The sequence below is a fragment of the Macaca mulatta genome, chromosome 2 (assembly GCF_049350105.2).
Source record: "Macaca mulatta isolate MMU2019108-1 chromosome 2, T2T-MMU8v2.0, whole genome shotgun sequence".
NCBI classification, from domain to species: domain Eukaryota; kingdom Metazoa; phylum Chordata; class Mammalia; order Primates; family Cercopithecidae; genus Macaca; species Macaca mulatta.
Genome location: NC_133407.1, coordinates 185,560,027 through 185,575,004, shown reverse-complemented (window position 1 = coordinate 185,575,004; position 14,978 = coordinate 185,560,027). Strand labels below are relative to the sequence as shown.

The following is a 14,978-nucleotide window of genomic DNA, read 5'->3' as shown; positions in this document are numbered from 1 at the left end:
CCAGGGAGGGCATTAATCTATTCATGAGGAATTCACCTCCATGACCCAAACACGTCCCGCTGGGCCCCACTGCCAACACTGGGGGTTGAATTTCAACGTGAGCTTTGGAGGGGACAAACATCCAAACCATAGCACTTGCATACTTCTAAAATCAGATATGCTTTTAAGTGCTGCTTTCAAGTAAGGTGTTGGCACAAAAATATAACCCATTGTAATAGGCAGAATTCCAAGATGGACCCTAGCATAGTTACAGAAAACAGTTAAGGAAAAATATTTTATATGTTATTTATGACAAACAGTACAAATGGCAGTGTCAGAAGTGAAGTGAAAATGGTATTTGGGTGGTCTCACCAATATTTGTTTTATGTAATTTTTAGAAGATATGCTAGAAATTTTTATCTTTCATATTAAAATTTATACAAAGGTGGTTGCTACCTCAGTGGCAGATCATAAATTTCTTGTAACTACCATGCTTCTTATGACAAAGAATGAAGTATTTTGAATTTGATGTTTTAATAACTGGGGACAGATTAGGTGAGATGTAAAGTCTCTTGCCTTTTATTGTCTTGTCAAAGCACAAAGGCTCTTTCACAGGCTGGAAGGATGGCATTGTGCTTTTTATCAGTAAGAGCTGAAAATGTGAACCGTAATAATGGTGTTTCATTGTTCTAAGTAGGCAAATAAATTTTTGGCCATGTTGCATATATTATGATACAAAGGAATTAACATTAGGTAATATTTGCAGTATTTGTATTTTGTTATTTAATTGCTTGCATTTTTTGCACTGACTTGTTTTTGCTTTCTTTTTCATCAGCTATGCTACTTTTTTTTTCTCTTTTTGATAGTAATATTTGCTTTTACAAAACAGGTATAAAATTATAAGAGGACCAAAAAGCAAAAGCACACTCATAACCCTACCCACTCAGAAACATATATCGTTCTTTCAAATGATTCCCTATGGGTTTGTCTAAATACGTCTTCATGTCTAAATATTTTTATAAAAGTAAAAGTTCTTCTTCAAGAGTTTGGAACTTGAATTTTTTTCACTTAACAATAGTGCTGTAACATTTCTGACAATAATACATTTATTTATATGTTGTAAAAATAATTTAAAATTGAATTATTAGAACAACTTAGTTGTGTCATCACTTTTCAGAATCTTGTTTGCATATCTAAATGTGTCTCTACTTACATAGGGTTGTATTCTAATGGGGAGGGAAGAAAATATCTAGATTAATATATAATATGCTTTGAAGTAAAAATAAAATGGGGAGGGATAGGGGCATAATGACAGTGGTGAGTCCAGGTAGGGTGGTCATGAAAGCTGTCTGTATTGGGTAGCATTTAAGCAAAGACCCCGGTGATATCCGGGAGTGGGGCATGAACAAGTCTGAGGAAAGAACTTTCTGGGCAGAAGGAACATTCAGTTAGAAGGTCCTGGGGCACAATCATGTGGCACAGATGCCAGTGTGGACAGAGACACAGAATTAGAGGAGGAGTGGGTGTTAGCGACATGGGGAAGAGAGCCAGGGGCCAATGAGGTAGGACTTGTTAGTTCATAGTAAGGAGTTGAAATGATGAGTTTACTTTTGGAAAGTATCACTGGGCATGTGTTTATATGTGTTTGTAAATGTGTTTTTATATTCACATATATATTATCTGTTTATCTGTGTCTGGAAGAATTTACAGAGGAGGAAGGATTTCAGTTGGAGGGGAGGTCAGCCCAGGTCAGATTCTGGGGAGCTTTGCGAGGGCACAATCTCGGGTCTCCAGTTCCCTGTCCTCAGAACAGTTTGTTGAAAGATATGTGAATGAATGCTCCATTTTAGAAAGCAGCTAAAATACTGTTGTGAGTTCACATCACAGCAAGAGATTCAGGGTATTGAATCTTGCGGGGGTGAGTCAAACATTCAGAATCTGAAGGTTATGAGGTGGATGGAGAACTTGGGGAGAATGGAGCAATCACTCACAACACATGTATGGTAGACAGCTCAGGCACATCTCAGACGTACTGAGATTCTCACTCTGCAGCCTGTGATTTAACTGTAATTATGGGTCTTATTTTGGGTGCGTGAGTTGGGGGACAGGAAATAAGGCAGCCTCAAGGTAGATACATAAATTATAGGAGAGGACTGACATTATAGAGAAAAGGAGTGTCAGAAGTCTCAGATTGTGAAGCAACAGAGCCTCATAATCATGCCTACCTTTCCTCTCTCCTCCTGATTTTTCTCTAGAATTTTGAAATCATGCAACTGCCAGATGTTTGGGCTAAAATATATGCTGTTTGAGTGCCTTAAAATTGCAGCTTTTAGTTACCTTTTAATTTGAAGCCCAGAAATAGTGCCATAACCACCTGTTTTATATTCTGTTAATAGCCATTAAAAAAATACAAGTACCACTCTACTGCTGGCAGACACCATTTGTGAATGGACAGTTTTCCAGATGGTGGTTTGCAAATCATTGGTGTGGAACTCTATCTTTCTTCCCATATCATTGGACCTGCTGGATGGTGCTCCAGGCCGGTGCACAAAAGTCAATTTAATCCATAATGCATCTGCAGTATAGCTTTGAACAAAGAAAATTATAGAACTTGTCACGTGAGGCTATATTTCTAAGAAAAATATCCCAAGGGTAATGTAGATCCCATGGCTTGAGCAGACCCTTTGGGAGGGTGTGAGGATGAAGTCCTTGCTGTATTTAAGGACCCAAAAGAGGGCCAAGAGGTGGAATCTGAGGGAATAGAGGGCAGGCCCAGAGCGAGCCTCAGTCATTTTGAAATAAGGAACGGTAGACATTTCTGCCTCTTTGTTATGGTGCCCTCATGCTAGTTTTGATCTAAGTTGGTTTCTTGGCCGTAGTCTTTCTCATCTTTTACCAGAAAAGCCTCAAGTTTAGTCTGCCTGTTTTTTTCCCACCCATTCTTCTGTTGTAGAACATAGCAATGTGGGATTTTAGATCTGACAGAGATCTCATATCAGCTGGTCTGAACCTTTTTAATTTACATGGTTGTAAAATCAGATCCAAAAACGTTCATTTTGACAAGTGCATTTTGTCCTCAAGGTGCTGTCTCTGAAACAGACAAAAGTTCATTCTGAGTTGTTGCAAAGCATTTTACTACTTATGACAGAGGGAGAGGGAGTGGATGGGTAAAGATCTCGTCTTGTTCTGCATTATTTTTCATTTAGTCCAAGGGAAAGTCTCACCTGGAAGACTGGGGTATTATTTGATCACATTTTAAGGGAAGGATAGGTTCTGGCTACTTTTAGGACTTCATCACAGGAGTTGGGTCAGTTGGGCTGTGTGGTGAGGAGGGACATACCAGGAAGGAAAGGCCTAATGAAGCTGAGGTAGAAGGAGAGGTGCTGCTGAGTGGACCAGGCTTTTGGAACCAGCAGTTTTACGGTAGTGGGGGAAGATAAAATGATGGGGAGATTTGCCCTCATTCTTTTTCCCTGTTCTCAACAGTATTGCTGATTCTTCTACTGTATACCACACCTCATGTAGTAGAAGTCAAAATCTCAAGTGGGAGGATACTTTCAGGCAGCATCAGTTTTGAGTGGAGTTGGAAACAAAGGAGAGAAGGTAAATCGGCCCTGGAAGTGGAGAAATGTCCCTGTGGACAGAGGGTTGGGGTGTGCTGTTTAGATGTAAGAGCATTCCCAAATTAGGGACTACCTTATGTTAAGTGACCTCATATTTGGGGGTGCTCTGAATTGCTGCCAGTGATGGCATTAGCACCAACGATCTCTTCCTCTCTCAAAAGGGCAAGAATTCGTAGACTCTGGCATCCATAGAGAAGTAGACAAGCCTCCAGAAGACGCTTATGGAAGCTGTATTCAGGTCTTTACCGTTTCCAGATTTTCCTGATGCAGTCACGGTTATGTGTGAGAGAAAGGCATAGGAGGAGGAGGTGCCCAACAGGTGCTTACAGGAGGGGAGGAAAGCTTTACTCTCCCTTACACCCTCCACTGAGTGTACCCTTTGTTTCTGTGCGTCTGTCCTGTGGCCATCCAAGAAGGTGTTTTCTTACCTCATGAGAAATTGACTCTGAGAGAGGCCCGGAAGCTTCCCTTGTGCTCCAGTCTGTGGTATGGACTGAACGAGGGGAATTTTTTCCTTCCAGGTCCCACCCTATACTTTCAGTGCTATATGTGCTCATTAGGGCAACACTGCTTTTCTGGATGGAGGAGCTTTGCTGAACAGCAGTGTTGGAAAATGGGTAGTGTTTTCTAAATAATTGTTACCTAATCTTTAGCCACACTTAACATATTTAAATAGTAAGTGGAGATCCTCCTGGTCAGATTTTTCTCTTCCCTCTACATCTATCAGTTGTTGATGTCAGCTAAAGATAGAGAGGCTCTCAGACCATTGTTTATCAAGAATGGGGTCAGAGGGCCACCTGCCTTAGAACAACCTGGGGTAAAGGGTGATGTGTAGCTCAAAATGGAGATTCCTGGACCCCGTTCCAACTGGATTCCTTGACAATCAGGCCCAGAAATCTGTTTGAGAAACATAGATACCCCAGGTGATTCCGATGAATATAGACATGAGTTCTGAAAGAATGAGGGCAAGGACCTGTCTGGTTTGTACATTGTGCAACCCCCAGCACCAAGAACGGTGCCTGACACATACATGTGTGCACTAGTAGTTTGTTGAGTGGGTGAGTTCTTCCGCCCAGTTTTCCGCTGCTTTTCTGCTATTGGTTAGGGAATCTTGTTATAATTTAATTTTAAGAAAATAATATATCTTCAGTGACAGGTTAGGAGTTCTCCTTTATGTAAATTATTTGAAATTTAGAAGGTTAAAGTGATCCTTTTTTTGCATTGCCGATGAAAAATATTTTATGTCTGGCACAGAGTCACATAAAGGCTAAATAACTATATGTTGAATTCATTTTCAGGCATGGTCCAAATAAAGTTACTTGAAAGATGAGGGGCTTTTATGTTACATTGACCTTCATATTTGAGCTATTTTGAAAGATTAATTCTTAAAGTTGTGTTAGCTAAGATGAGGCTATTTAGAAATGTTAGGTGGTTTTATTTGTGCCTACGTGTGATTTTGAATTCTGCTTTTCACCCTCTGCCATGAATAAAATGTCTGCTTTCTAAAAATATTCCTAATTGAAATACCCTGGGTCCCAAAGCGGGTTAAATTGTGAGCAAACAATAGGAACGGATTGTGGTCTCTCATGAAGTTTGAGGAGAACATGTTTCTCTCTCCTTGGTATTTATTTTTTAAGAGACTGAAAATATCACCCCAAGCCTTTTGAGCCCTTTTAATTTTATTTTATATTATATTTGTACTAAGCAGACATCTGAGTGTTCACTGTTTTTGAGTATATTTAGCTGCTGTGTTCTCATTTTTTGTGTGTTTTGTTTTATTTTTAAATCAACTGAAAATGACCTTGTTCTTGTTGAGTGATTTTTTCCCACCAGCCCCACTCCCTACTTAATGGTTTTAGAGAAGTATGTTGTAGGATAGGAATGGCTGGCATATTCTTTCAAGAGACTTATATGCTACCTCCTTGAGAAAAAAAGACTGATGTTATAATTATATTGTTCCCAGTGTAACAGTGTTTTCTGATGAAGGTAAGCAGGCACAAATGGAAATATGGTTATAGATTTTTTTTTTTTTTTGAGACAGGGTCTCACTCTATCACCCAGGTGGAGTACAGTGTCATCCTGAATAGCTGGGACTACAAACGCGCACCACCATGCCCAGCGTTTTTGTTTTGTTTTGTTTTGTTTTGTTTGTCAAGACAAGGTTGCCATGTTGCCCAGGCTGGTCTCGAACTCCTAATCTTAAGCCGTCTGCCTGCCTCAGCCTCCCAAAGTATTGGGATTACAGGCCACACTACACCTGGCCTGGTTATAGGTTATTTTTTAAAAGTCATCTAACAAATACTATTTGAGTGCCTTCGTGGTGCCGGGTGGGATGCCAGGCTCTGGGATACAGACATGAATGATACATCTTCTGAATTAATAAGTTTATATTCTCATTGGGAAGATGGACAACTAGCTGTTAATGATAAAGAGTGGCAAATATGTGGGAGGTATTGCTGCATGCAGTGAGAGCACAAAAAATACAAGTAAAACCAGAACTAGGCTGTAAAGGATTTAGAGAACTAGGCTGGGAAGGATGTTGCAAGCAGCAGATTAAAGTGATTTGTAGGTGTGTAAACTTTGGTATATTCTAGTAATGTCAAGTTGTTATGGGTAACAGTTACATCAGGAGCTAGGGCATGAATAATGTTATCTATGCTAAGAATGTTTCATGTAGCAAAGTGTTGAAATTTTAATAAAAGCAATGATTTTTATCAGTCAACCAAAATTTTAAAATATGTCGTTTGCTTTAAAACTCAACACATTTTAAAATTTTGGTTTAGTAATAAGAATCATGCAACTTAAAGGATATAAGGGAGAATTTTAAGAAATATCAAGTAATTTTTCTTTTGGTGATTTTAACTTAAATTCTTTCATTGTTTGCTCAGTACTTACATGCTGATTTCCTGCTGTGTTTTTCTGGAATGTGTGTGTGTGTCTGTAGTCTGTACTTGGAAGTGATTACTGGTACTTGAAAAGACTGAGTTCTGCCATAATCTCATGAACTTAGCTGCATTTTCTGGAGAGCTTTTATATTAGAAAGAAAACCTTTACCGTTTTCATTTACAGTCTTAGGCAGGAGGTTTATAGAAAATCCTGTAAACACACCAAATGAAGCAGAATTTCAGGAATCCTGAAGCATGAACTAGGAGACTAAAATTAGATGTTGTATGTTTAGATAGTTTTTAGGTAGATCATTCAAAATAGATTGTAGTTAGATCACTTGTCGAGGTCAGCATTATTCTTAATTATACCCCAAATCTTTATAACATGGTCTTTTTATATGTATTTGCCAGTTTGTTTTTGTTAATTTGAGCTGAAATAGACCAAAATCAATTCACATTTACTTCAAAAAAAAAAAAAAAACCAAAAACTGAATCGTAAACAGCCTTTTGGCAAAAGATAAAGACTAGTAAAATAGAAAAAAGAGATAAGAACTTATTCACTTTTAAAGAAGCAGTTATGAGACATTCTTATTTTATACATATGTACAGGTTGCAATTCTGTATTGTACAATATTTTCTATTGTTTTGTTCTTGATTTTATTCCTGAATTGTCCCACAGAATTTTTTATGTGTTTAACACACAGCTTATGTGTTTATATATATGTGTGTGTGTGTATATATATGTATGTGTGTGTGTGTGTGTGTATATATATATACACACTTTTTCTATTGACATTTAGAAGGTTTAAGGATCTGTCTAGCTGTATCTGTTTGGTCCATGTGTTTGTGCATGGAGTCTTGGACTTAATGACATTTTATCCATTGTATTTTCCAGGTGTTCATGATTTATTTTTTGTTTCCATATTTTGACCATGACCATTTGTTTCTTGGATACTGTGCATAATAACATAGACTTTTATGGATAGAAAATCTAAATGGCATAAATCATGTCCTGTCTTTCCATCTGATCTGCTTTGGGACGGCCTTTATATACTTCCTCCTTTCCAGGCCTTCCACCACCAGTGACCACTATTCGACATCTGGCCCACTCTCAGTCATCCTCCTGCTTATGCTTGTCCCTTCCTTGAAGGCTTCCCACTGCATGTAGGACAAAGGTCAGATTTTGTAACAGGTCAGGCCTGGTCTTCATAGTCTGGGATCCACTAATTTTTGGTCTCAGTCTCATCCCTTGGAGGATTACCTCTGTCCTTCGCAAGCTCTGTGCTCCAGACTTATATTAAAAGCAAACAAATAAAACTTGGTTTTCAGAAAATGCCTGATTCTCTATTACCACCTGCTTTTGCACCTCCTCTGAGGGTACTTTACTGAGCAAGTAGAATTGGTTGTTCCTTGTTTCTTTTATGCTTCATAGAATTTTGTTCATTTAGCAATTATAACTCTTATGAAACTGTATTAAGGTTTATGTATTAGTCTCTCCAACTAGACAGAGTTTTGCAAAGAACCTGACGTACTCATTTTTATATCCTTAAGGCTAAGCACAATCCTTGGCATATGGTAGAGAGTCAATAATCTTTAGAGTGAAGCTACTTAATTTGTCTAGTATTATGAAAGTATGAAAACAGGATAATGTTTAAAAAGAGATATAAATATTTAGATCTGGAAGCTGGGCGCAGTGACTCATGCCTGTAATCCGAGCACTTTGGGCCAAGATTGGAGGATCACTTAAGGCCAGGAGTTCAAGACCAGCCTGGGCAACATAGTTGAGACCCCCATCTCTACAAAAAATGAAATAACTGGGCATGGTAGCATGCACCTGTAGTCTTAGCTACTTAGGAGGATGAGCCAGGAGGATTGCTTGAGCCCAGGAGGTCGCAGTGAGCTATGATTGCACCACTGCACTCCAGCCTGGGCAACAGAACAAGACTATCTCTAAAAAAGAAAAAAAAATCTTAAATGTGTCTTGGGAAACTAGTTTATAATGACATCCCAAAAGGCATCTGAGGAGGTATTCCAGACTAAAGACAGTTAGAAGTAACTATCTGGGAAATCAGATTTTAAGGTGCCATCTGGAACACGTTTGGGGCTAGATAAGCCTACATCTATTTTTGAGTATTCCCAGAATTCACTAGATAGACCTAAATGTTTATAGTGATTTGCTGAATAGAAATGCATTCTGTTCCAAATAACACCCAGCATAGGCATTAAAAAAAGATCTGGCTGTGGGGAACCTTCACGTAAATAATATCTTAGAGTGCTAGCACTTGCCAGTGTTATGAAAGTAATACACAGGTGCTCTTTTGTTCAGATATATCGTTACTGTGATGTTGACTATTTGTATAAGAAAATATGAGGCACAATGAGTTCTCACAAATATCTGAAGCCTAGATGAACATTTTTGAATGCATTTTTTGAGTTTAGAGATTCAAATCAATATATCCTTGGTATAACATGGTGTATCAGTCTTTGGGCATGGAAGATAAAGGACCTTTCAGTTTAGGTTTAAATACAGAAAACTTTTAGTTTAGTAGTTTTAATTTCAAAAGAAACTGTGGTTTTTATTTTTCAGTGTTGAAAATGAGCCCATGAGCACAAGTCAGAAAAAGGAAAATGTACTTTCATCAGAAGCAGTAAAGGTATAGTTTTAAATTAATATTACTTTATATCAAGTAAATATCTTAAATTACTGTTAATTCTTTTAGATTCTATCATCTTATTTTACATTTCAAAAAGAACACGGTGTAATTACTTTTTGTGGAAATCCAGCCCGGCTTTGTCGGACACTTGCATCGGGAGGTGGGATGGGGGTCTGGACGGGTGGGGAAAGGCTCTGAGAAGGGAGTATACAGACTGGTGTTCTTGGCTTTGCCACTAACCCAACTGTGTGATCTTCAGCTGAGGCATTTAACTTCTCTATGTCTTTGTTTGCTAATCTGTAAGTCAGATTACATGACCTCCATGGTCTTTTTCCTAGGAAGTTCTGGGATTTATGAGTTTTCTGAGATGTTGCAAAGTAATAGTGCTTTTGGAGGGTAGAAGTTAATAATCTGTTTCTACATATCATTGCTCTGTGTTAGGTGTGTTTCGGTTAGCTTGCATGTCATTCTTGGCTTCTCTAAGAGGACAAGCACAAAAAGTAGATACCTACACACCTACATAGGGAATTCTCCATGAGTAGTTGAAAATCCTTGAAAACCACTAAACCTTGTGATCTCTCTTTTTATTCATAAGTGATTTTCTAGAAATTTGATGTTTCCAATTTCTAGGTATGTGATCGTGTTTTGGTAGCTATCCCACAATCATGGCTTTTGGTCCCAGTTGCTTTCACATGATTTGTGACAGTCAAGGAGAAAATTGGAATCTTCTGGGAATTTCAGAATAAATTAGCTTGGTCAGTAGAAAGACTAAAATGTCATCTCAAGTCTTCATGACTGATATGGGCACTTTGTAATATTTTTAAAAACTATATAATGCCCAGCACATTACACATTATAAAGACAAAGTTGTTTTCTTTATGTCTACCTTCTCCATTATAATAAAAAAAAATTTATTGAAAGGAAAAAATGAAGTTCACCTTGCTTTCCTTTCTTTACTCCTTTGTGAGTCTGGCTACCAAATCCTTCTCCTGGCGGTTTTATCATGTATCTCACTTCTCTTCTGCAATCAGTTGCTAGCCAGCCTGCTGGTTTACCATTGTATGGGCTCTATAGCTGCTGCTGCTTTTTCAGTTTGTACATGCTTCGAGTTTCCCTACTCAAGACTTTTACTTCTAATGCAATAAACGAAACTTGCCCTTGTGTTGTTTCATAGGAAGGCTGTTACATCTGAGATCTCAAACTTCCAAGTTTCTTTGGTTATCAGCTTTTGTCATTCCGTCTCTTAATCCCTTGTTTCCTCTGTACTCACTCTTGACCTTTACCAAACCTTCCTGCTTTCCTTGCTCCCTTTTCTTCTCCTTAGTCTCTGCTTCTTTCCCCATTTAGCCTATACCTGATGGTTTATTTTAGCTATACTTTCACCTAAATAAATCTTTAGTGTTCAAACTTGAATAAATTCAGGCTCTTATTTCCAGTAGTGCTGTTTTCCACCTACAGAGGCTCTGAAAGTTACGTCTTTGTGGATTCAGTAAATATATTTGGCAAATAGAATAGCTGGGCCTCTATGCTAACAATCTTTTCTGTCCATTCTTAACATCTTGTTTTGAGTGCCGAGGATAATTTTATTTTGGCATCTAAGCCCCTAAGTAAATACCATGCAGTCATGAGACTGTTTCTCTTGTGATTTGAAGCCCATAAGCTTACTTATATATGGAAACTGCAGTTATCCCATAATAGAAAGGATATCGTGGCACTTTTTCTGGGGTATCCTGTGCATTTTGGCTCATGTAACTTTTAAAAAAACCTTCTGGAAGCTACTGGTAGGATTTCTTCAACCTAGCCACACAGACCCAGTTGTTCAGGGGCTGCTGCTACCAGGCATCATAACAAATATGTATTTTGGTAACATAACTTAAATTTTATAATGCTTTCTGTGATAAGAGAAAAAATGTGCAGTATTTCCCACTTGATCAGAACCATAACAGATTTATGTAAACATAACCTTATATAGTCTTCTTTTTGTGTTTGACCTTGAGATACCCAGTGATGATGTTGAAGATTGTTGGTTGCAAGACAAGTTTGAGCTACAAAAATTAATTGTATTTTTAAACAATTTTAGATTATGTGTTATATTAACTTGGGACATCATTAAATTTTTGATTGTTAAAATACCACTTACATGCTACACAAATTTTGCTATTTTGCTAACATCAGTGGCTACTTCTAACATTTACCTCTATTCTACTGGAATACGTATTTTATGTTAATAAGGTTTTTAATCTAGCTGGAGATGCTTCCAGAAATTTAGTCCACATTCTATCATTGTCTTGTAGCCTTAAACTCTTTCTTCATTCACATCTACTTTGTGTTATGCCCTGCTCTCTTCTACCTATATCAGATGAATATTTATCCCTTTCTCCCTTGTAAGGCTAAATTCCCTTAAGCCCCCACCTTGACTATACCATGTGCAGTGGTATTGGTGTCCTTACTTTACTGCCTTTCCTTGGGCCTTGCCTTGACTACTGCTATCCATCCATCTTCACTGGCTTCTGATTTGCATCAGGTCTCTCTTTCTCTTTAAATATATAAAATTAAAAACAATGTTTTTGTTTTATTTTTGTGAGTCTGGTTTCCTTTCCTTTCGGTCTGTTATTTTACTTTACTCCTGCCTTTTACCTCAAAATTCCTTATGAAAGTCTGTCTTAAGCATTGTTCAGTTCTTAATGCTTTCTGCTCTGATTCCTGTTTCTCTTTTAGTTCCTTCTGACATGGGAAGCCTGGTACTGTGTCTGGCACATGTGTCATGGATGCTCAGTACGTAGTCACTGATTGAATGAAAGCTATTCCATGAAACCAGTTACATTCATGTTCACCAGTGACCTTTCGCTGACCACATTCAGTAACCTTTCCCTGGTTCTCATTCTATTTAACCAATTGAAACACTTTTTTTCCAAGTCTTTCTCTCCTTTTTAGAAATGTTCTTTGGTTTATTTTTGCTTCTGTGATATTGTCCTTTCTTGGTCCCATCCCTACCTCTGGCTACTTCCTTCAGTTTCAGTCACTGATTTCTTTTGGCTAAATACTTTTTCATGAAGATGTTTCTCAAAATCTTCAGTTCTCCTCAGTGTCAGACCTCTGAAGTAATACCTTCCAGTCTTTTGGTGTCATCTTTTGGCTCCTGTGTCTTTATCTGACATCCATCTAGAGTTCCAGACTTGATCGATGATCCAGACATTTCCCTGTGGATGTCCCTTTGATCTCAAATTCAGTTTCTCCAAAAGCCTTAATATCTTCAGGTTTTTTTTAGTTTTTCTGTTTTTATTTTTTCTTGGGAGCATTAGTGGTGGAAAGTAGGGAGGATTATCTTACTGTTTGGGTGAAGGAAGAGCCCTTGGGCTCAACTTTTCTATGTGAAGATTTTCAAGCAAACTCTTAGTTTTAATCCCATGTCTGACACTGCCTTAAGTGGTACCTAGTGTCTTGAAATTTCAGATTGCCTATGTGATGGATTGTTTTGTTCCCCTTAGGTTCAGAGTCCCTTCTTGCAGTCACTTAGGTAGAAGCTTTCTCTGCTCATTTACTATGCATCTGTCTGCTTTTGCCTTCCTAACCTTTTCTGAAATCTCTTGCCTGCTATGTCTGGCCGTTTTTGCATTGCTATAAAGAAATACCTGAGGCTGGGTAATTTATAAAGAAAAGAGGTTTCATTGGCTCACAGTTCTGCAGGCTTTACAGAAAGCATGGCACCAACATCTGCTCAGCTTCTGGTGGAAATCATAGCAGAAGGCAAAGAAGGAGCAGACATGTCCCATAGCAAGAGCAGGAGTGAGAGAGAGGGGAAAGCTGCCACATACTTCTAAACAACCAGATCTCACCAGAACTCACTCGCTGTTGCAAGGACAGCACAAAGCCATCCGTGAGGGTTCTGCGCCCATGACCCAGACACCTCTCGCCAGGCCCCTCCTCCAACACTGGGGATTATATGTCAGTGTGAGGGGCAAACATCCAAGCTGTATCACCAGTTATATCTGTTCTCGTCTTGTCTTTGTACTTATAACTAAAAACAACAACAAAATAACACACCCTTGCCGGCTGGGCGCGGTGGCTCACGCCTGTAATCCCAGCACTTTGGGAGGCCGAGGCGGGCGGATCACAAGGTCAGGAGATCGAGACCATCCTGGCTAACACGATGAAACCCTGTCTCTACTAAAAATACAAAAAATTAGATGGGCGTGGTAGCGGGCGCCTGTAGTCCCAGATACTCGGGAGGCTGAGGCAGGAGAATGGCGTGAACCCGGGAGGTGGAGCTTGCAGTGAGCCGAGATCGCGTCATTGCCCTCCAGCCTGGGCGACAGAGCCAGACTATATCTCAAAAAAAAAAAAAAAAAAGTCTGTCATGTATATTCTATGCAGAATGACAAATCCAAGGAGCTGAATATTTCCATTTCTTAAATTTCATTTGAGTAAATCCTACTTGTATAAGTGTATTTTGCAAAAAAAAAAAAAAAAAAAACAAACAAAAAACAAAAAAAAACCACCCTTTCGCTGTCATTTTAGAGTATTTAGTTCAAAAGAAAAAAATCAATGTGTATATTCTATGCACAGTGTTAAACGGAATTTATATCCCTTTGTATATAGTTGAAAAAAGCAAATCTCAAATTAAGTCACTTGACACAACTCCCACTGGTAATGAACAGAGGCAAGAGAATTTAGAGAGAATGATTCTTCCCATTCGTGTACTGAATTTATAAGCTATATTCATAAACTTCATTTATCAAAGAAATCCTATTAAAACATAAAAAGAACTATGGCAGTAAGTCTTCTTCCAGAAATGAACCATGAGCTAAATAAGATTATTATATCTGGACCACAGGTTGTAGATTCTCCAACCCAGTCCTCAATACATTGATGATTATTATGCATATTCTCCATAGCTTGGCATCTGCCTTATATAAAATCTACCACTGGTCCCAATTTAGGAGTGGTGCTCATGACTAATCAGACAACTTTGGTGAAGGATTTACCATCTTTTAAGAGGAAGTATTTGGTGTATGCCTGTTATATTCCTGTAAATAAAATGAAATTAATAAGTATCAACTTAATGCACATCAGTATCAGATGTTTATGACACATAACACTTATTTCTAATAAGTAAATCACTTACTACAAAGAACCATATTTTTTGTTGCCACTGTTTAATAATTGACATGTGGAAATGGAAGAATTGTAGCTCAAGAATATTTCACTGAGGAAGAATGATCACTAATTGTTCTTTACATTAATGCCTGTATTTAGAATACAGAATTATGTAGTAAGATTAATATTTTAAATATATGCATCTGTTCATATTTTGATTTTATGTAGCTCCTCTTTCCTTATTAGATTTTCAACTCTTTCTCAGTGAGAGTAAAATGGTAGTCAAATTTAAATGTGTTAACTGTTGTCTTGGTTAGAGGGAAATTAATTATTGAACCGATTTTTAAAATATTTATGGCTTTAGTGTATGCTTGCTATCTTTGTTTGTTGTTGTTGTTGTTGTTGTTTTAGACGGAGTCTCGCTCTGTCGCCCAGGCTGGAGTGAGTGCAGTGGTGCGATCTCGGCTCACTGAAATCTTTACCTCCCGAGTTCAAACGATTCTCTTGCCTCACCCTCCCGAATAGCTGGGACTACAGGCATGTGCCACCATGCTCGGCTAATTTTTTGTATTTTTAGTAGAGACGGGGTTTCACCGTGTTAGCCAGGATGGTCTGGATCTCCTGACCTTGTGATCTACCCGCCTCAGCCTCCCAAAGTGCTGGGATTGCAAGCATGAGCCACTGCACCCAGCCTGTTTGTTTTCTAACAGACAGGTCTTGCTATATCCAGCTGGCCTCAA

General features: G+C 38.4%; 1 protein-coding gene across 3 annotated transcripts in view; it reads left to right on the top strand.

Moving 5' to 3' along the window:
* Positions 1–14,978, top strand: part of CRYBG3 (crystallin beta-gamma domain containing 3) — a 532,216-nt gene that overhangs the window by 420,387 nt on the left and 96,851 nt on the right. For 2 of the 3 annotated variants that reach the window (XM_077994302.1, XM_001086806.5), the window contains one exon: positions 9,075–9,141. The exons of the other annotated variant lie outside the window; for it this stretch is intronic. In XM_077994302.1, coding sequence (XP_077850428.1) covers positions 9,075–9,141 — 67 coding nt within the window. The remainder of the gene's footprint in view (positions 1–9,074; positions 9,142–14,978) is intronic. 3 annotated transcript variants of the gene reach the window in all.